The 23,644-nt window shown below is 40.6% G+C and overlaps 1 protein-coding gene across 1 annotated transcript in view; it reads left to right on the top strand.

The window, feature by feature from the left end:
* The window catches only part of LOC134534400 (sodium-dependent nutrient amino acid transporter 1-like), a 241,445-nt gene that overhangs the window by 119,573 nt on the left and 98,228 nt on the right, over positions 1-23,644 (top strand). Inside the window, exons 5-7 of the mRNA XM_063372865.1 lie at positions 13,828-13,959; positions 16,390-16,523; positions 19,629-19,657. Coding sequence (XP_063228935.1) covers positions 13,828-13,959; positions 16,390-16,523; positions 19,629-19,657 — 295 coding nt within the window. The remainder of the gene's footprint in view (positions 1-13,827; positions 13,960-16,389; positions 16,524-19,628; positions 19,658-23,644) is intronic.

The raw sequence follows: 23,644 nt of genomic DNA, 5'->3' as shown, positions 1-23,644 counted from the left end.
AGATTCGTAGTCACGTAGTTCTGTAACCATGTGGTCTCATAGTCTCTTAGACTCGAAGAATTCTAGCCTAATATATTTGGAGCCAAAAGACTTTTGGGACCAAAAGACTGTAGTTGTCAATGACTGATGGAGCCAATGAATATTGGAGTCAATGAATATTGGAGCCATTGAATATTGGAGCCAATGAATATTGGAGCCAATGAATATTGGAACCAATGAATATTGCAGTCAATGATTATTGGAGCCAATGAATATTGTAGCCAAAGACTATTGGAGCCAATGACTATCGGAGCCAAAAAACTGTTGGAGCCAAAAGGCTGATGGAACCTTTTGGAGCAATTCGAGCCAATTGATATTGGAGCTCATGGATATTGGAGTCAATGAATATTGGAGCCAATGAATATTGGAGCTAATGAATATTGGAGCCAATGAATATTGGAGTCAATGACAAATTAATGTGCTTCCTTTTCGTCGATGGTGCTGCCTTTTCGTTGTCGGTGCTTCCAAATGTGCTTCCTTTTCGTTGGCGGTGCTGCCTTTTCTTTGTCGGTGCTTCCAAATGTGCTTCCTTTTCGTTGGCGGTGCTGCCTTTTCGTTGTCGGTGCTTCCAAATGTGCTTCCTTTTCGTTGGCGGTGCGGCCTTTTCGTTGATGGTGCTTCCTTTTCGTTGTCGGTGCTTCCAAATGTGCTTCCTTTTCGTTGGCGGTGCGACCTTTTCGTTGTCGGTGCTTCCAAATGTGCTTCCTTTTCGTTGGCGGTGCGGCCTTTTCGTTGTCGCTGCTTCCAAATGTGCTGCCTTTTCGTTGTCGGTGCTGTCTTTTCTTTGTCGGTGCTTCCAAATGTGCTGCCTTTTCGTTGTCGGTGCTGCCTTTTCGTTGTCGGTGCTTTCAAATGTGCTGCCTTTTCGTTGTCGGTGCTGCCTTTTCGTTGTCGGTGCTTCCAAATGTGCTGCCTTTTCGTTGTCGGTGCTTCCAAATGTGCTGCCTTTTCGTTGTCGGTGCTTCCAAATGTGCTGCCTTTTCGTTGTCGGTGCTTCCAAATGTGCTGCCTTTTCGTTGTCGGTGCTGCCTTTTCGTTGTCGGTGCTTCCAAATGTGCTGCCTTTTCGTTGTCGGTGCTTCCAAATGTGCCGCCTTTTCGTTGTTGGTGCTTCCAAATGTGCTGCCTTTTCGTTGTCGGTGCTTCCAAATGTGCTGCCTTTTCGTTGTCGGTGCTTCCAAATGTGCTGCCTTTTCGTTGTCGGTGCTTCCGAATGTGCTGCCTTTTCGTTGTTGGTCCTTCTATTTTTTATGTTGTTTTGACTCTAGTATTATTGTAAATGATTCTTGATTTGACTAGCGTATTATTCCATCCGGTGCATGTATATAAGCGAGTCCTAGACAGCAGGTCGGTCAGTTTGTTACTGTCGTCGACGGTGTAAGGATCACCTAGATTATTTCATCTGGTGCATAAGTCGCGTAATTACCTGTTCTTGAGAACTCGATGGCATCTTTACCGACTTTAACGTCGAACTCGATGGACGTTGTACCATCGTCTACGGGAACCTTGACGTCAGCGACGACAATGGTGGAGCAGATCTCGTTGGCAACGACGACGACGTCAACATTGGAGGAGATTTCAATAGATGTGATACCACCAGCAGAAGATAGCTTAATAACTACTGAGCTGGATGTGCAGGAAACCACGACGATCGACGATACGACCTCGATGGAGACTTCAATGGATGCTGATTTGACAACTAGCGAACATCGGTGCTGTTACTGCGACAAGATTTTCTCAAACAACAGCAATGCTCGGCGACACGAGAGGAGCGAATGTGTCAAGAACCTATATCGTAAAATGTTTGTTTGTGAGAAATGTCATAAGCAGTTTGCCAGAAAAGATAATATGAAAACGCACATGAAGGCATGTAAAGGTCCTGCTGTGCGGCAGAAAGTAAAGGTTTCGGTGCAACAGCGATGCATCGATGTTCATAAGAGTATGCCTGGAAATGGTACTACTGTTGCAACGTCCATATCTGGATCGGGTCTGAAAGGTTCGTCTACATCAGCACGGTATCCTTGCAGCTACTGTGATACGTCGTTCGCATTTTTCCATGATGCACGAAGTCATGAGCGGAGCAAATGCAAAAAGAATCCTTCTCGTATAAAGTTTCGATGTGATGATTGTCATGAATGGTTTACTCGAATCGATAGTTTGCGACATCATGCGAAAAAATGTAAAGGTGGAGTCTGTGCTCCTACTGCTGAACTACCTGCCGACATTTCGACTCCTCGCTTTAGATTGGAGACACGAAAGTGTACAACCAAAAAAACAGATGCCCAGCAACCGATTGTTATGACGTCTGAACATGGAACTAAACCTAAGACTGTGTTCGGAGCATTACAAGTGAACGAAATGGCTTCTACTTGGCGCAGTCTGCATTTCGTGGAACGTTGAAAGACTACTATTATCTAAATACGTTCGGTGAGTCGAAGGACAGTTGTAATTTTCTTGACGATATCAGACAGAAGATAATCAATCAGCTTACTGATGATGTAGCAACAAACGGACCTTTGAAATATAACTTGTGGTTGGACTGTATATATGGAAAGCCATATCCGTTCGATGACAAAGTGAAGAAGTGTGCATTCAAGACATCGGCTGCAGTAATTTACAGTTCTAACGATGTGAAGCAAACTGTTAAAAACGGTATCCAGAAACTCTGTCAAGAAGAGGTGGACTATGTCTGTAAAGGCTCTGGCTGGACTCTGTCTAGTGTAAGCAGATTGGAGCTAAGAATTAGTCATTTCACACCGCTGCGGAACTAAATGATTATAAGATTGCTGGCTTTCGTAAGTGATCCTGTAGTAGAATAGAAATTATGTAATAAATATTATGTTTGTAAAAGAACTTGCGGTGTTTAATTCCTCGAACCTGTTACTTTTATGTTAAATTGATGTTATATTTAATTTTTTTGCATCATCCTAGATCGTACCAAGGACCTTAGTCGATCTAATTAATCAGTATATTGATCGGAAATTTATTTAATGATTTCTGAACTTTCTCCCGGATCTCTAGCATTAAAATTACACATTTCCAATATGGTGGTCTTGATGTCTGATAGGATGGTGGTCGTAGAGGATTTAGAGTCTCTTTACGAATGTTGAACATGGTTTATTTAAATTATTTTTTTTACATAAGATTAAACATTATTGCAACGATCGGGTATCGAACCGAGGACGGGAATCGATCGAATCAATATGTAAATTAATGAGTGATTTATTTAATGAATTTTGGAACTTTTCCCGAATTTCTAGCTAAATAATTACGGATTTTCAAGATGGCGGCCAAATGACAAGATGGCGGGTGTCACAGTAATAAATGATTACTGCACTCTAGTGGGTAAGAATTAAACTAGCATGGTGTCAGCGCACTCTAGCCGACGATACAATGATGTTGGCTTCCAGCATCGAAGACAAGATGGCGGACATGACGTCATACTACCTGATGGTATATGTGCATTGGTAAAAGTGGTGGGGGTCAGTCTGCCAGCAGCCACCTAGGGGGAAGGATCTGTCGTCATTTTTAATTTTTTTTGCACCCACCGGGTTCGAACCGCGGACTCCGAGCTCCGTGTCGTTAATGTATGCTTTTTAAATATTTTTTATTAAAATTTTATTATTTGAATTTTTTTATAATTTTTAAAAAAAATTCATTAAAATCGGATAGTAAATGAAGATTTTAAAGATGGCGACCGTAACTAAAATTGCAACGGTGGCGACATAATCCAAGATGGCGGTCATGGTATCCTTATTCCTAGAAATGGCTTAACTGAGGCTTGAGTTAAGGATGCTTAAGCCAGTTTTAGGAATTTTCAGCCGCTGGGATTTTTAAAGACTAAAAACGGGAATTTTTCCCTCGAAACGGGAAATTTTTCCCTCGAAAAGAGAAATTTTTAATTTGTGGAATTTTTTGAAATTTTTTGGCGGAACTTTTTTCCACAGAAATGGAAATTTTGGCGATTTTTGAGGAATTTTGGGGCAAATTTTGCCCAATTTTGGCGGATTTTGAGGATCAAATTCAAGGTCAAGGTCAAAGGTCAAGGTCACAACCATTCAAGATGGCCGCCGTGACGTCAGAATCTAAGATGGTGGACCGACAATCTTCAATCCACTACCTGATACCTGCGCTCGGCGCCCCTATTATATACTACTATGGACACAAACAGGGCACACTTTAAATAAAAAAGGACACACACAGGACACACTTTCAATAAATAAGAACACACACTAGACACACATCGATGTAAAGGACACTTATTGGGAAAAAAACATTTAATAAATAATAGACACCACTGGACACAAAATAAATAAAAAAAACAGACACTCACTGGACACACATTCAATAAAAAAGGAAACACATTGGACAAAAGGGCGCGCTTTATAAGATGGGACCAATGGTACTCATGTCGTTCCATGCAGTCAGGTGTTGCATGGCTGGACCTCCGACCAGGTAACACTGTTTCATTTACTTTATCTGTTGTCAGAATAACACAGGACTAGTGGTACACCACTCGTTATATGTATTGATATGTTTTATGTCGGACTGCTAAACTTGCCTGATAATATAACACTGCATCATGTACTGTATCTGCAGTCACAATAATGACGAGGCTAGTAGTCACTAGTCCGGTCACACAGTCGGGCCTTTCACGGCCGGTACACAGGGCGTATCTGATAGTGTAACACCAGGGCATATACTTATCTACAGTCAAGATAATGACCATAATATGATCTCATCGGTAGGATACAATTTCATCAAAGGGAGACAATACTTTCATTAGGATACTATCCCATCAGTTAGGATACACTCTCAGTACGATACGATCGGTCGCATGATACGGTAGGATACGATGCATTTCGCTCCATCTGGCAACAACGGCATTTGGCTGTAACATATTTTGACTACATAGTCATTTGGCTACATCTGTCTACAATTCTATGGGGATACAAGTCTAGGAGGCTACAATTTTACGAAGCTACTTCTAGGCTACGCGGCTACGAAGCCACATGGCTACAAGGCTACCTGACTACGAAGCCACATGGCTACAAGGCTACCTGACTACGAAGCCACATGGCTACAAGGCTACCTGACTACGAAGCTACATGGCTACAAGGCTACCTGACTACGAAGCCACATAGCTACAAGGCTCCAAGGCTACATAGTTATGATGCTACAAGTCTAAAAGGCTTAAAAGGTGCTTGGCCGAGCTACAAGTTGTGCCTGGCCAACCTGCTAGATGAGTCTGGCCAGACTGGGTGAGCCTGGCCACAGACTGGAGCTGTCCAGCCAAGAACTGGACATGCCTGTTATGCAGCAGTTACAGTTTTTCTTACACTATAATTTTTGTGAACGTCAATCTAGCGAAAGCTATGTTACAACCGACTTTTAAATAAGAAAAAGTTTGATTTAAATTATTTATGTAAGGAACAAAAATAACTTAGCAAAACTTTGTCATACATTTAAATTAAACGTAAAATTTAAATAAATATTTTTTTTAAGAACATTAAGCAGTTATAAACTAACAAAAGTTTAACGAGCCATTTTTAAGAAACTACAAAAATAGATTAGAAAAACAAATTGAATCCGGACCCAACGTCTCCCACGTATTGTGAGCATTCATTAAGAAAGTGTTTTTTTTTTTTAACTTTAGAACATTTGAGGGACTTATGTAATATATATTTTTTTTTTTGCAAAAATAAAGTTTCTTATTATAGCTCACTTCTGTCATAGAGTAAAAACTCAGTTTTGCAAACAGTAATACCATGGGTACTACAGTTACTCTTCTCGTTACAATATACTGTAATGACTTCTATCAGAGCTCCGTAACAAAAAAAAATTGTGATTCATTAATTTAACGCGGTGCAATAAACTGAGGACAAAAACTGGTTAGCAAATTATGTAATTCTAATTTCATACTTGTCCTGTTAACTAACAGGTGAAACACGTAAAATAAATTTCATTAGATGCAGTTACTACGAGAATTCTAGCATGTCACCCAACAAATTACATTCTTCTGACTGTGAAGAGACAGCAAATCTAATTAAAAATATGTACTTACTGTCGGAAAACTCACATCGTCTTGATGCTCCAACACAATATCTACATTAGACTGATTATTTGTATTTTGAAAGCATGGAAACAAAACCAAACAAACCACACAACATTACACAAACACATTTCACCTTCAAGGTCGACGACACAATGATTACTGACAAGGAATGTCTCCAATACCTATGTTTGTCAACAAACTTATTCGAGCTGTAGTATAACTTATAATATTAGTGGTTTACTTCTGGACTTCCTTCTATTTCAAATAATTCACGTCATTGTCATACACTGTTGTAGGCGGTTGTCAAGTTAATAAATACTACTGCACTATAGCGGATAAAAATGAAACCAGTATGGTGGTAGCGCAATCCAGCAGCCGAAAATAAAATGGCAAATCAAAGATTGCTGCAATGATGTCATACTGGCTGACATAAAATATACATTAGTATAAGTGGTGGGAGGTCAGTCTGTCGTTTTCATCCGTGAACTAATGATCCCAAGCTCCATGGCATTAGTCTGTTTTTGAATTAAAATTTTATGAAAATTGTATACAATTTTTTTATTAAATTAATATTTCTCCTAACTGTTTGGATAATAATTACTGAATTTCAACATGGTTACCGTAACGATAATTGCAACTGTGATGTTACAATTTATGATGACATCCATGACATCATAATGGTCTAGGCCATGATTTTTTTTTGGCTTAGGTGGATTGTTTTTAGGAGTCTTAAGGCACTTTTAGGAATGTTTAAGCCATTGGCAGTTTCTTAGGATTAAAATGGGAAACGTTATCTCAAAACTTAAATATTTACCTCTAAATATGGAATTTTTTTCTGACTTTTTGAGATCTTTGGTGCTCTTTTTCTTAAAGAGTAGAAATTTTGGCAACTTTTTTAATTTTTGGCAAATGTTGAAGGTCAGGTCAAAGGTCAATGTTAAGGTCATCCATGATGGCCGCCCTGACATCAGAGGTCGTCGGTCATTGACCCCACCGCCACCATGCTCTGGCTCCAGGCTCGGACCGGCTAACCTACACTGTTTAAAAATTAAAATTATTTTTCTGCTTTCTTGATTACCTTAAATTGGTTTTTTGCTCTACCTTGGTCATCATCTTCTTTCAGGAACTGAGCGATAGAACTAATTCGATCTTACCTTAATCTCTGGATGCAGGCTTGTAGATCTCGGCACCAAGTAGACTCGAGAAGAGGCAACGTGCTCTATGAGAGAGCAACAGCTCACGGTATCAGTAGCTGGCGGCACGGCGCGACACGACATCATGTGTCGAGAGAGCGTGACGCGGTAGAACGCGCGAACAGGAACATGCTGAAACGCGCGGAACACATAGCCGACTCGTGAAGACACATTTGACTGGAACATGACTGGTCCTATGGAAGACACATGAAGACACACATTGAAACTACTAAACAAGAACATGTAAATCACTCCCGAGCTAGAATACGAACGACAAACAAGAGATGAAAGTTCAAAACACACTAAAACACTGTACAGTCTGTTCACACAGTCGTGACAACTTCATACGAGGCGAGAAAGTGACTAATGATTCATACCGAAGTGCAAAGTTCGAAGTATGCACGCACTACCCTGACTAGAACCGATCAATTTCAGGCATAACTATTCAACAAAGAGGCGATAATACCATTTATGACACAATTTGTTAGAGGCATAGCTTCTGAAAGTCAAGTGTAATGGTTCAATCAGGATTCGGACACCAGAGTAATCTCTCGAAGAAGGGGGTGAGGAAGGGGAAGACCCAAGGTTGGGGAAAGGTCAGGACCATAGTGGGCGGAATTCCGATATTGGGATATTCGCACTTATTGTTTAAGTATTGAGCTGTACTCGAAAACTAGTTCATGCTCATTCTGTTCCATACACATGCTCTTTATTTACTATACATTGACTTGCTCTGTGCAGCTTCCGTCAATGGATGTTCTCTCTGTAGAGTCAAAACGGAGACCTCCAGTGTCTTCCACCCTGTGCAGTACCTTCTGAGACTATTGGGTTTGGCAATCCGCTGTTCTTATTGATGACTATCGTTCTACTCTACAAGTACATCTAACGTGCTTCTCCGTACAAGTTTCAGTACTCTAGTTCTCGTTAAAGCATAACGCTCCCCACACACATGCAACTGCTAGTTTTTATGTTAAGGAAGTAAGTCAGTGAATGACCTCTCTTTGTTCGACAACGCGGAAGCACGCCATGTTGCAAGTCAGTGTTTCCTGCACAATGGCCAGTTCGGAGCTGACTTGTACACACGCCTCTCTGCGGAGGTCTGGAGTGGCGATCTCGCTCTGCTGACGAGCCTAACACACTCCCTCGCCACGGCAAACTACCGTATATAATGCCAACATTAAATACACTTAGAGTAATCATTAATATGGCATACAAATTAAGTCAAATTTGTTATCAGCTTGAAAAATCATAACAAATAATGTATAAATTTTAATTATTTCTACAAGTAAACCCACAGTTATGAAATATAATGTTCGACAGATAGGTTATAAAAGTTAATTGTAAGAAAAATTATTATTTTTTTTACATTTTACTTTTTCACGTGGTTTACTTATGATCATTGTGATAATTGTTGCAGACATGGACAAACTGGAAATGTCTCACAAAGACTATGACGGCCAGAGTACATCGCCGAAACCAAGCTACTGCTTTCAGATCAAGCAAGAAAATTTTGTCACCGAATGAGGAGAAGGGAATAATTTTGATTTATATGAAATCTCCCACAGGAATTGATGTGAAGAACGGAGGATCCTCTTTGCTGAGAATTGTGCCGTTAATTTGTAAAGTTGGACACATAACATTTTAAAATTATTTGTTTCTTTAATTTTCAATGGGCATTATAAATTTTTCTTTCCTCGTCGGAGACTTGGCCGCCAACCGGGCTGTTATGTAACTGCATTTTCCCTCGCCGCTTTCTTTCCCATGCTGCCTTGGCAGCGTCTCCTGGTTTCCCCCTTCACGCAGGTGCAGGTGTGTGGTTCCTCTCTCCTCGTCTCGGTGCCGCTTGCTTCTGTCAGATCTGCTGAAGCTCGGGCGTGCTGAGGTATCAACGGGACTCTGCAATGTTGTCAGGCCCCAGCGCATGTCTTACCGAGTCCGCCCACGCCTGGAGTCCCCCCCACGCTCCTTCTCTACCTGTTCTAAGAACATGGTGCAGTAATTAGGCTGAACACCCCCACACAATTCTCAATGGACGCCTAAAGTCCATGGCGTAGCTTCGATGGTCCATCTGTAGGACTCGGTATGAACTAAACTATGCCTTCCCTCCCTGTATTCCTCAAATCTGCCACTTGGGAGCGCCACCTTCCGATATGTCGTGCTTTAGGCCATCTCAGGGGCGCCCTAGATACTCTCCCATGCATAATTGGTACTCTGGCCACCATCTTTCTGCCCCTTTGCAAACAAAGTGGGCCTCTTTGTTACTCTGTTTGTTTACGCCTAAGGGCCACTTCCTTTGTGGTTGGCCTCCCCCCACCCACTACAGGCCTTTTCCCCGCACGGACCTTCCACCTGATCTCCGGGCCAGGGTCAGCTGTGTGCCGTCCAGGACTCCAGCTTCTGCGCGACTAGCACCAGCACTTCCAACTGAAGGCTGGTGTCATCTCAGGGATGTGACCCCGTGGCGCAGGGAGTTTCTCCCGTGCAACTTTATACTTTTCCTCATCATTTCGCAAGTTTAAGAATTTAATTTTTTTTCTGGTTAATAGCACGTTCATTATCAGCTTGCGGTGTGACTGACTGCTTTAGTGCTCCGATAACGTGGTTCTGGACATCTCCCCCACAGTGGTAAGTGGAACCCATCGATCTACTTTCACCCCGTTATTTTCATAATCCTGTCGGTTAAAAGGTTTTTTTTTGCTCATGCTATTTTCACGTATTTTATGAGTGCGTTACCCTTTGTTTCGCAGTGTAGTTCAAAGCTACGGTGCCAAGCTCCGGGTCGAGAGAGTCGCCTCATGCTGTATGCCCCTTCGCCGTCATTATCCGCCCTGCATCCTGCGCAGGTCAAAGGTCAAGGTCACGGTTATCCAATATGGCCGCCATTACGTCAGAGAGGTCGGTCATTGAACCCATCCTCAATCCTCAGCCTAGAAGCCTGGCGCAGGACCAGCTATCCTACACTACTAGTGTCATATGTTATAAGATTAATAGTCACAGACATACGTATTGTGTATGTTACTATACACCAGCCGGTTCTTAGTTTTTGTTATTAACTATACTCTACTTAATTAAATGTATTTCTTTGGGTTATATTTTTTCCATTGAATTTTTGTATTCTAGCCAAAAAACAACAACCAAGGTCTTGTATTGCCTTGTTTCCTAAATTTGGCTCTCTCACTTTATATATATATAAACATATATATATATATAAAATTAACCAGATAGCCGGAATTCTTATTTATTAGTTTAGTTTTCAAGCCGATCTATCTTTGTACACATCTTGTGATGTGGTCTACCTAAATTTTGGCCTGCACCTCGATTTTTATTCACCAGCAACCTTCCAACTTTCGATATACATTAACTAGCTTAAAAGGATCGTACGGTTTTTCAAGGAAAATGTGACCCTCGTACACCTTAAACAAGAAATAATAGTGTTTGGTAAACCAGTATATGCAGGGTTTGCTGTTCTGGACCTGTCTAAAACATTAATGTACGACATTCATTACAGCACCACGAAGACCAGGTACCAGGAAAATCTACACTTTACTTATATAGGCAGATATAGTCTTGTGTATGAGATCCAAAATTACTACTTCTATTCAGACCTCCAAGCCGACTCCACATCCACGGAGCAGATAAGACTCCAGCTGCTACCCATGCTTCTCCTCACCAACAAGAAAGTCGTTTGTAAATTCAAAGGCCAGTGTGGGGGGAAAGTTATATGTGAATTTGTCGACCTGAGAGCTAAATAGTATGCCTACAGGCGTGGTGATGTGGTTGAGATGTAGGCGAAGGGTGTCCAGCTTTGAGTGATTAAAGAAGGAAAATATTAAATACAAAATATTTCAGTACTATTACATTTATCATTAAATATCTCGTGCACGGGTACTTAACTCATAAAAATACATATTAGCTTGCTATATATTAAAAAAATTACAATGTAAAAAAATTATCTAAATAATTAAATACATTACCAAACTTATCTAAAAAGTTACAAAATAGAATGATACATTATTTTTTTTACGTATCCTTCATATTGTTCTTATACATCGTTATGTGCAGCCTGTTTAAAGTTACGTAATAATGAAACAATTTTATAAAATAAACTGTATTAAAACTTTACTTAAAGTCCCACAGTATAAAGCGGCCTAATATCACCATCTCAGCAACATGTTACTTTGCAGTTGTTACGTATACATACTTGCACATACTCGTTATTGTTATTCTGACGCAATAAAGCACAGCTGGGAGACGTCGTGCTGAATGTTGTATCAGGACTGGGCGGGTGACTTTCTTTATGATGCGCTGGGCCATGCAGTAGCTCGTAACATTGCGTATCGCAACTTAGCTGGCGGGCGCACCGGACACATCCTTGCCTGGCAAGTAACAGGACGTATCTTGTAGCTGGAGTCCACAGCTGACGGTTGACGATGCACAGATCCAGAATGTCCACCGAATCGCAAAACAACAAATCGCCGATTATTTTTAAGGCGCGCCCACTCACCACACGTCTCGTGTACCCCTAAATTTTGTCTTTTAAGTTCTCAACATACAGCACTTTGAGACACTTGAGAAGCCATGCTCAGCTGTCACACGCCCGGTGACAGTCGACCAGTAGATCCGCGTGCCGGGCATGACCGTCATGTCACACGCGTGACCTCTCGCCTCGCTCCAGTTCGCCCGGCGACTCAATATGGCCGCCGTGACATCAGAGTGGTCACTTCTCCCATTGGCACCAGTGCCGGTACATACTACCACTTCAGTCCGTAAGAAACTATCCTGGCACTGTATTCCTCCTGGCACTGTGCCCTTATGGTAGTTCTCGCTTATGGCAATTTTTTTTCTTTGCCATCTATCATACTTTTTTTTGACGTTATAACGTCTTATAAATCGATGAACGGCGGCTGCACGCACGAAAAAGCATGACTCATTGTCACGTTCCGTCTGATCCGAGCGTGCAAGAACCGGCCAACCACCGTGCGAGAAATCTTCTATAATATCAAACAGGTTAAGACGAGCTTTTTAACTAATTGATCGTGATTTTATTTAAACATATTATTTAAATTAAATTTGCAAAAACTGTAAATAATATTTAAAAATTAAAAAGTAGGCAATTTTTCATCAATGTTTTCTTATAACGTTATCACGTAAGATTATCGTCCGTAAGCCGACTTTACAGACAACCCGCCTTTTTTACTTATCTTGATTGTAGGAATACCGTGCTCCTTCTTATAACACATTTTTTGAAACATTTGATACTTCTCGTGCGTGATCTTTTAACTAATATATGACTGGAAGTTCAGAAAGGCACCGTCAGAGGGGCTATCGGTAGTCTCTTAAGTCAACCTAAGAAACTGCTGGGGTTGACAGCTCTACCTATCTACGTATTCTATACACTACTCTGGGAGCAAAGCCGTTGTACTCATTATATGGAATGTATAAGGTATTATGGTAGAATTCCCCTCGTCATTTTAAATTGCGGTAGTTGTCCATTTAGTTACTTTTACCCCTGTTTCCAGGAGACTAGAGGGAATTCTGATATAATGGTTGTTTTCCAATATGGTACTTTTCCCCCGCCCCGAAAATATGCGCACAGTTCCATGTACGTTCGCTTTCTGTAAGCAATTACAGCTTCCAAGCCGGACAATAAGTTAGCGGTATTACATAGCCCACAATGTCAGCACGAGAACCGCTGAAGGCCCTGTCAACTGTCAAATTTTCATATTCAACTATATTTGAAAATGAGTTAGAAGTGAAGTATTTGCAGAAAATTAGCTGCATATTGTTTACACTAAATAAATTTTTAAAATGTACCTCAGGTGTGTTTTAAATCATGTCACTCTATGGATGTTGATTTTTGTACTGAAACATCTCCTAGTTTTTGGTTGTAATGTAATTTTAAAATATAAACAATGCATCACAGTGCTGGTCAGATATTTTTATTTTTTTTTAATTTTGTTCATTTATTAAATTGTAAAGCCTCTATAAATTTAACTCGTTCCACAATGAAAATATTGTTTTTTTGAATTTTAAAAGTTATAGACCCATCATTTGTTTCGTGTAGATAATGAAATTATTTTGCATACGACATTTATATAAGCATGTTTTGGGTTATTTTAACTAAATAAAATTGTATCGCTTATGTGTTCTTAACCATTTTTAAACAGTTCTTGAGACGGGAATAGATATCATTATCGTTTCGCTGGGCACGATTCGGATTCGTTCTTTGAATGTTTCCTGCAGTGGGAAAGGCTGTTTTAAGGTTGCAACACGACCAGTAAATAGACTCCAAAATGTACATTGGACAACTCAGAGATAAACAGACGAACACAAAGATTGTACTAAACAGGTAATGTGGACAACACATATATGCTAGGCAAACCCCGCGATGAGGGAACCCCGTTTTCCTGGACGCCATAACGACAGCGCAGTCAAACACAATATACTTCCTAAGGCAATACAGTTGGATTACAGCTGGTGGGCTAGTGACGTGTCTGCACATCACACACTTGAGTTGATCATGGTAGTGCTGTGTTTGCAGGAGCCTTCCTGGTGGCGTACGCAGCCATCTCACTGGTGCTCGGAGTGCCCCTGGTGTTCCTGGAGATAGGCCTGGGCCAGCTGTGTCAGAGGGGCACCACCAAGCTGTGGAGAGCCGTGCCGCTGCTCAAAGGTGTGTCCCTCTGTCCCTCCCCTCTGAGTAAGCTTTTCAGCTGTTGGTTACTCGAAGTCTCGTGTTAGATACATTTGCCACTGTTACAAAATGTAGGAGTCAAAAACCTTTAAGGAAGATAATGTTTCACAGGAACAATTTCCTTATTTTATACTACTGAATGACCTTTCCGGGAATAGTGTTCATGTTGGTTTATTGGTTATTTCACACACATATTTTTGCACGTGATTTTGCAAGCCCTTAGGTTTTCTGAGGTACTCCCATTTCCCCCACTAATGCATTCAATGACTGCTCCATTTTAGCTTACTTTTATTATTTTCTTATTATTTAGATGACTCAAGCAACCTTATTTGCTGGAAACGGTAATACAAATTCAGTATAGTTTGAATATGCAGGCAACAGCAGATGCGATTGAAACATTTCCAGGGGTTAAGTTACTGGGCCTAGGAACTGCTCGGCCTCAAAGCTGTTAATCCATGTGAGTATCCAAGCTATGGCAAAAACTGTGGCCAGGCCGCACCCTTTAACTCTCGTTGGAAATTCACGAAGCCTTGATTGGCTGTAAACTCCTTGGGCTGAGGTATTTGGAGTCGGTGAAATATCCAAGGCTTGTCAAGGTGATCTCTGAAACTGCGGGTGGGTGCAGGGTTCAGCTAGTGGTTGACCCTTGCTTTCCAGTGAGCCAAAGGTCAGTGACTCACCGGCAGTGGTGCTCCCACTGGGAGAATCACTAGAGGTATGTCCTTTCCCAGTGAATTTGGATGCAGTGAGCGGTGTAACAGCTCCGGCACAAGCTTGGATAGCTAGTAGACATTGCATTGGTTCTAGACCAGATCATGGGTAATCTGTGTGATTAATGAGCCCCAGATTGAGTGTGGTAGATGTGGATAGGTGGCACACGGTGGCTAATGTGGGGAGTCCACTGGTAGTTAGCTGGGTGGAGGGGCGAGGCTGGGTGATGTTGATGCCAGGATGGGTATCCTCATCCTCACGGTATAGCCTGTTTCTTTCCGCCTCCAAGGAACTGTTTCCCAATGCCTTACCAGGAGCCCATGATATCACGTTTATAACCCGCAAGGGGTGTATATGTGTATTCAGGCATGTAAAAGAAAGTGACTCGAAATGACGATGATTGATCTATTGTTTTTCACCTTGCTGCTGTCGTCTTTTACTTTGCTGTCTTTGTCTCTATCCTTGCTGCTGGTCCTTTCCCACCGTTTTTCTTTCGTCTCCCTCATTGCTGCTGTCATCCTTTAACCTTCTGCCGACGTTTTTACTTTGCTCTCACTGTCTCCCTCGATTGCTGATGTCATCTTTTACCTGCTGCCATTGTAAGTCACCTTGCTGTTTTCATTTCCCTCTTCACTGCTGTCATCTCCTACTTCCATGTTATCAACTTAAATAATAACTTCAATCTCTTAGCTTGCTTTTAAAAGTATGCCAGCTCGCTGTTACAGTCTTTTATCTCGCTTATTTCCACCTACCATCTGCCTTCTTTCATCTCACAGTTTGCTACAACTGCTGTTTGGTATTTGTTTGTTATTAATATTAAAATATATAATTTAAAAAGGTATTAATTTTTCATTGTTACAGCATTTTTTGTTTTTGATGTTCAATATTGTGGTTTTAAATCTATGTTTCATCACATTCCGTTCATCGCAGCCTCTCGAAAAGGTCTTACAACTTGAGCCGGTGGTGGAGCTGGCTCGGTGATTTCAAACTGCGCGAGCAGCCTCTGTGACTTCCGCCCGACGAGAGATGCTCTGGTGCTTTCTTCCCCTCCCATCCTTGTGATATCTTTTTAAAGCCTATAAGTGTACTTGCTCCTGATGCTCAATTATTTCTAAGTTCAAGTGCCTAAGTTCAAGTAAATTTTAACATTTGCTGATTGAACTATCTTACCTTAACGAATGTTTTAAATGGGCCTAGCTGATTGTTCACAAACTAGAGTTTTGTTGTATATTTTTTGTTTAAGTCTAGAGACATAGTTGAAATGGTGATTTAAGTGGGGCTTGTTTACTACATAATATTGAGAAGGGTTTGATGTTTGCGTCATGCATTGTAGAAATTAATAAAAGAAAATTGAAAACTTAATGTGTTGCTTGTTCTTTGAATACTTCAACCGTAGGTATGTTATCACAGGGAGTAGGGAACAGATTGATGTCCCTTTAGCGGGACCATTGTAGGTTTGTTTGTCTTTGGTCAGTTGATTAAGGAGGTTCCTTGTCAGCTATAGGTATTTGTCATCTTGGTAAATAGAGTAAACCACCAAAATATTTATATTTTCTTCATTATATCATTATAACACTTTCTTCTCAGTCTTTTATGAGCAAGTCGTACTAGCTTTAAGAGAAATGCTGTAAGGAAGGCAAGTATTTGTGAGTGTAAGTTTAGTGAAGAAGGAAATGAGCTGCTGACGCATGGTTTCAGGCGTGGGCTACGTGAAGATACTGCTGTCAGTGTTGCTCGCTGCCTACTACCCTGTCTTCATGGTGCTGTCCCTGTTCTACATCCTGTGGATCTTGCGCGGGCCACTGCCCTTCTCCGAGTGCCAGTTCGACTACGTGAGTCCATTCGCATGTCTTTCTGTCCGCCGCCATCACTTGCAATTCCTTGTCAGTGCTACGTTTTGCTTAGCGTTTCCTCAGCATTTTTACACACCTCCCGATATTTCAGTTGAAATCCAAGATAAACAACGATGTAGCCCAAACACTTACTTCTGTCTATTAGTGCATTAAAAATGACGTAAATCACTTAAGTGTAGAACTATGCCGATTTTTCTGTCCCGGAATGTTTCTCTCACACATGTAGGGTCGACAATGAGAGGCTAGGCAGTAGAGCATAGCAGACTGCCCTTACTAATCAGCAGTGTAGCCAATTATGTTGTAATTAGGGGCATGATGGTAGTTCCCACGAAAAAATTATTTTCTATGTAACTCCTTACCTTATTTATTTCATTTGAAACGAGGTTAGACCCTGGGTGGGAAATGTTGGTATTCAACACCAAGTTGCACTCGTTCGTGGCGAACATGCGGGACCACATGTCTATGACAACATCGCCATGTTGGGTATGTCAAGTGGACGATATTATAAAATGTTGTTGGTCTTGTCGATAATGACACTTGAAACTGACATATTGAAACCAACATTTTAAAACCGATATGTATCGTTTGAGATTTTTGAAGCCATCTATAAAACTATCAAGACTCACATATAAAATCTGTGGGACATTTAAAAAAATTCGAAAATCAACTTCAAATCCCAGATATATAATCATACTAGCTGAAGTATCCGGCGTTGCCCGGGCTAAACACATAATAATATTAGGAACATCACTACCGAGTTTCAAGTCTGTGGGATACAAACATTCGAAAACAGTAAATTTTGATTCTAAAATGCCATTGACTGCACAATCTCCGTAGATCAAAACTACGAATTATAAAACCGGGCCGGCGGTGGCTGGGATTCGATTCGGGAAACATGAGTGCGTCGAGGTTAAAAAGCAGAGACCTCAGCCACTAACCTATGCGGTCATTTGAAGACTAAAGAAAAAAAATAGAATTTCAAGTATGTCTTTAAAACAATAGTAGTAGCTATGTTTAAATTAAAATATACAGGGCACTATAGATATGACTTTAAGGCATTAATACTAGCTATGTTTAAATTTCAAAAATAAATGTCACCATTTTTAATTCAACATCCCGCTCCCAGAGGGCGCCACATTTAAAATTCAAAAAGTATTCGACAGAGAGTGCCGCCATCATTTATTCCAACTCTCGCTCGCAGACGGTGCCACATTTAAAAATCGAGGAGGCCATCTTTTTGTCGTATGCTGGGACTCGTTCCTTTACATGCACAGTGTGCACGAGCAATGCGCTATATTCCCCGCCATCTTGTTGACGTCTGCTAGGACTCATTCCTTTATGCGCACAGAGCGCACCAATAATCTCTCGCGATCTTGGATTGAAAAAAGATGCCATCTTGGATGGAGAGGCATAGTTCACCTAAGAATACATTCCCTAATGAGCATTAGAAGCACACATGAGAAAAATATTGTTTGTTACATATATGCCTTGAGGGATGGATGTAAATATATAGGCATAGTTCAACCTGTAGACTTATACATGACCATAGATGCATATGGGCATAGTTTAAAATAGAATTCAGAATAAAGTCTTATAGTGTTTGACCCGTTTGGGTTGTATATTAAAGACATATATTAATAATGAAAATAGTATAGTAAGCATTAAAATTAGTTTTCCATATTCCATATATAGACCTCTATAGTACTAGTCATCCATTGTTTATAGTGGGTAATCGCATAGTGTTAGCTCTCCTGTAATAGGTAGACTCTATAAAAGTATTTGTGTTTAGTAATAAAAAAATTACATAAATGCATATTTACCACATCTCTCTTCAGCTGCAGTGTAGTGAAATATTAATAATTTAATAATATAGTGTCGTGTAGACAATCTCTTCTTGTTTGAAGTGGAGGAATGGCTGTCTGGAGTGTAAGCTGGAAGACAACTTGTACTTGAAATTAGGTAGTCAACACTCTTACATATATAGGGTGTCCGTGAAAGATCGCACGATTTTTTTTTGATCAGATAGAGAATAAATTTCTGAGACAGGAAGTCTTTGCCGATTTTTGATCTGACCCATAGGTAATTATTAATTAATTAAAATAGTAAACCAATGATGAACGCGCACTAAGAGAAAGAAGTGTGTTACCGGGAGAGAGAGAGAGAGAGAGAGAGATAGAGAGAGATAGAGAGAGATAGAGAGAGATAGAGAGAGATAGAGAGAGATAGAGAGAGATAGAGATAGATAGATATATATATATATAGAGAGATAGAGAGAGATAAATATAGAGATAGAGAGAGATATAGAGATAGAGAGAGATATAGAGATAGAGATATAGAGATAGAGATATATATATATATATATATATATATATATATATATAGAGAGAGAGAGAGAGAAGCGCGAGGTACTACTGCTTACTGTCTCTCACGGCGCGCCAAGAGTATAAGGGGGCAAGCAGCAGTAAGCGAGCATGTGCGCGCTCATCATTGTTATGCGCATACCAGCAAAGGTTTCTTAATAAGTGCAACCTTTTTAAAATCGGTGGTGCGCGAATCGTTTCAACAAATGTGTTTATTTCATATAGAGAGAGATAGAGAGATATAAAGATTGAGAGCTAAGCGAAATATAAAGAGAGATAGTAATAGAGATAGGTAGATAAATATAGAAAGAAATATGTAGACAGAGATATCGAGATATCGAGAGTGATATAGAGATATACATAGAGAGGTAGAGAATTAGAGAGATATAGAAATATTCTGTGTATGTATACCTACTTCAAACAAATTACAAACACCTGAATGAGGCATTGCAATGCATGCCGGGAATTAATTAGAAAATCTACAAAAATTGGTGAAAAAAGGTACAATATCGTCATTTAGTTTGATTTTAGTTAAAAATCGCATTTTCTTGGAAGTAAGATATGTTCAGTTTTATAAATAAATATTTTGTGTTTCTTCTTTCACCTAGTTTAGGAAAATAATTGAAGCCATGATGTCAACAATTCCTTATAAAATTTAAATATTTAAGACTTTTGTAAAAAAAAAATGTGTAACTAACATTATCTTTTTTTCTAATTTTTACAGGGTATTCTCAATGGGATTCCATGCTTGCAGTAAGTATCATTTCAGGTTTTATTAAATTAATCATATTTCACCTGTGTTTTAACTGTTCATGGTTTGAGTAGTATAGGAATGGGCATACTGGGACTGGGTTCTGGGTGTGGATTGTGATTGTCGGTCCGCCATCTTGGATTGTGACGTCACGGCGGCCATCTTGGACGAGCGTAACGGGACACAGCATAACGGGACACAGCGTAACGGGACATAACGTAACGGGACAAGTAGATCATGGCGGCCATTTTGGATCCGCCATCTTGGATCCGCCATTTTGGATGACGTCATTGTGTTCTCGAAAATTCCGGCGATGTGTTTTCCGCCATTTTGGATGACGTCACCATTGCAATTTGGACGCCATCTTTAACTTTTTTATTTATTATCCGATTTTAACGAATTTTTTTTTAAAATTTATAAAAAAATTCAAATAATAAAATTTTAATAAAATATTTATAAAAATATACTTTTACGACACGGAGTTTGGAGTCCTCGGTTCGAACCCGACGAGGTCAAAAAATTAAAAATGGCGGCCGATCCTTCCCTCACAGTGGACGCAGGTAGACTGACCCCCACCACTTCTTACCATGTGCATATATGAACTTACACCCCCCCCACCCCCCCACCCCTCCTTCACCGCCCTCCACCCCCCTAAAAAATTATTTTTCTCGCACATGACGACCAACCCCTCCCATTTTTTATTTTATTATTATTTTTTCGTCGTAATAACCACCCCTCCACCACTACTCTAATGTTTTCCCCTCCCTCCCTCACCTTACCGTAATTCCCCACCCCTACCCTCCTCCCCACCCCTAATTTGTTTTAAAGTATAAATACCGGCCGCAGGACCCCGGGAGCCTTCAGTTTTTGCCTCAGTTCCTCCTCCTCCGCTACCGAGTACTTACTTCGTGCCGCGGAGACGTCCGTCGACGTCGAGTACTTACTTCGTGTCGCGGAGACTGATGGTTATTTTTTTTTTCACGTAATAAATATAATCATGGTTTCGCTTGCTGAAATGCATGATTTCATCGGTGAACTAATCACAGGATATGAAGGGATGTCGTTCGATCAAATTCGCCAGTCACTAACTGCAACCATCATAAGTACCCTCGAAGCATTTCCCGGATGCGAGGAATTCATCCTGTACCTACACCACCGCATCCTGTGTACGGTGGAGGCGGCCATAGAGCTACAGCAGCAGCAGCAGCAAGACGCACAAGACTCCGGCATCGAAGAGTGAGGCGCCATCGTCGCGGCATCCCCGTAACAACATGTCGACGCCGGGTGACAGCGTCGACGAGGGTCATCGTCGAAGCCCATCGATGTCGCCATCGTCCGACACGTTTTGGACATCTTTCGCAGAGGGGCCGTGGCAGCCGCGCGTCCCAAACGAGGACGTCTCAGCCGTCGTGACGCGACAGCTGCCCCGGAGATCGTCAACGTGGTTCGCCCAGAGGACATCTTCTATCAGGTACCCAGACTTTGTGGATCACGTCGACAACGTCGACGACGTCGTCGACAACGACGATGACGAAGATGTCATCACGTGGTGCTGGGACCTCTGTCCGGACCCGCGCCCTCACGAGACTGAAAAGTGTACCTTGTTCGACATCGGTCAAGAAAACTATTCTTTCGTACGATCAGGACAGCAGTGTGTTCAATATCAAGTGTTTTATTACGGTTCCACTACCGACGTGTTCACCACTGAAATTACGTATTTTGAATCTTGTCGTGACGACACGCACTTTAGGCTTAAATGGGATTCCAAGGATCCCTTCGGTACCGTGAAACCTATAATCGCATATGACTGTACGAACCCAAATTGTGTAATCAAACTATGCCATCCGCAAGCGTATTTTCCGTGTTCGATTGATGAACTAAAGACATCGAAAATCGGTAATCGTAAATATCGCTACAGTGAACAGTGCGCTGGACTAAAACATTGTACGTACATGTACCCCGATGATTTAGGTTATTGTTCAAAGTTTGAGACACCTTGCTGTCGTGAACTGTGTCCCGTGGTCAGATCAAAACTATTGTGCGACGCTAACTTTAACGCGGCAATGCATATTCATAGGCAATGCAAAATTCAACCGTCATATACTTTATAAATATTATTATTTTGATGTTGTAACTTTTTAATCAAAACGTGAACGAAGAAAAAAATTGACATGTTCTTACAATTATTTTGTTTTTTGCATCTTTGTAAAAAAAAAACTTTGTAATCAAGAAATATTTTTTTTTAAAAATGTATATCTACAAAACTAAATTAAAATTCTTATAATGTTTTTGATGTTAAAGTATGTATAAAAAAACTTGTTAAACAAATGAATATAAAAAAAAAATCTACGTCTAAACGGTACGAAGAAGGTACTCGGTAGGGAGGAGGGGGAATTGGGGCAAAAACTAATGTGTGAGCGATGTATATATATGTATGTATGAAACGCAGAGAAAATAAAATGGAAAAAAAAATTTTTAATGTTTGTGTTTTATCGTATTAATAAATCCCCCAAGTCACTATACACACATTGTTTTTAAAAACAAAAAAAAAATCTCTTCATGTTTATACTTGAAAAAAAAATTATACATCGTTATACTTGGGAAAAAAATTAATTCTTTTCAGCTTTATACTTGGAAAAAAAATTATTCATCTTTATACTTGTAAAAAAATGATACATATTTATACTTGGAAAAAAAATTATACATCTTAATACATGTAAAAAAAAATTAATTCTTTATGACTCTATACGTGTAAAGAAAATTAATTCTTTATTACTTTATACTTGCAATAAATATTAAAAGTTATTCTTTATAAAATAATTTTTGTAATACAGTGTTAGCACGTGGCGACCAGCACACGAGTCCTTGAAGAGGACGTTAGGTCTCTGCACCCAGCGTCGGGTCCCACGGTTCGGCGAGCCACATGGAGGGGGAAGATGCACCAGCATGGTCCAGGGGAGAGAGGAGGGAAATTTTTGCAAACTAAGATCTTCACCACCTCCACCCCGCCTCCACCGCCGCGGCCAGGGGACGCTAGGCCCCCACCACCGTCGCGGGCGCTGTGGAGGGGGTACAAGTCGCCTCACTGCACCGGCGACCGCGTAACGGAGCAGCCGCGCTTCTCGCACGCTCCCCGCATGATGCATGTATACACGTACAGAAATAAAAAAAAATACATTTTATTACATACAAAGATTTATTTACACACAAAATATGTTTTACACACACAAGTATTTACACAAACTCATTGTTTTAAAATATCCTTTTCATCAATCCACGAGTCAAACTCTGGTCCATGATGCAACCATCGTATTAAGACCTTACCATTCTTACGCCGTAACACTTTTTCAACGAGAAAAGTATCTGGATATTTAGTTTTCATAATCTCTTCTCCATAAAACGCCCCTGTTATACGTTTTCCCTTCAGATCCTCGAGAAAATAAGTACGCGGATACGTATTTTTTATTCTACATACACGAAATAGTTCACCAGTCCAATTCCCCTTGTAAGGTCTGTGAAAAATTCCGCGATTTTTCAAAATTCGCACAATGTCGCCGATATTCGCTTTTTTCTTTCGCGAATCAAGTATATTCGTCTTGGAGTACACAGTTCGAAGCAGTCGATTGTCCTTTACGTCCTTTGGCTTCATTTTCGTGGTAGAATGCACAGTAGAATTGTATTCTCGCACGAGTTTAGGAAGTAAATTCAGCCACTTGTAATTACCGTTCGCTGTAAAATTCCTATACAGTTTATTCTTCATCGTACGAATCACACGTTCTGCCATTGACGCTTTGACACCGCTAAACGTAGAATAATGCGTAATGCCAAACTTTTTCATCAATGCCTTGAATGATGCATTGTAGAATTCTTTCCCGTCGTCCGTCTGCAGTATCGAAGGTCTTCGTTTATGTTTCAAAATATCCGCCATGGCATTCGTAACTTCTACAGCGGTTTTTCGTTTTAAGGGTCTAGCCCACAGGAACTTTGAA

Source organism: Bacillus rossius, chromosome 7 (genome assembly GCF_032445375.1).
Source record: "Bacillus rossius redtenbacheri isolate Brsri chromosome 7, Brsri_v3, whole genome shotgun sequence".
NCBI lineage: Eukaryota > Metazoa > Arthropoda > Insecta > Phasmatodea > Bacillidae > Bacillus > Bacillus rossius.
This window is presented reverse-complemented; position numbering and strand designations above follow the sequence as displayed.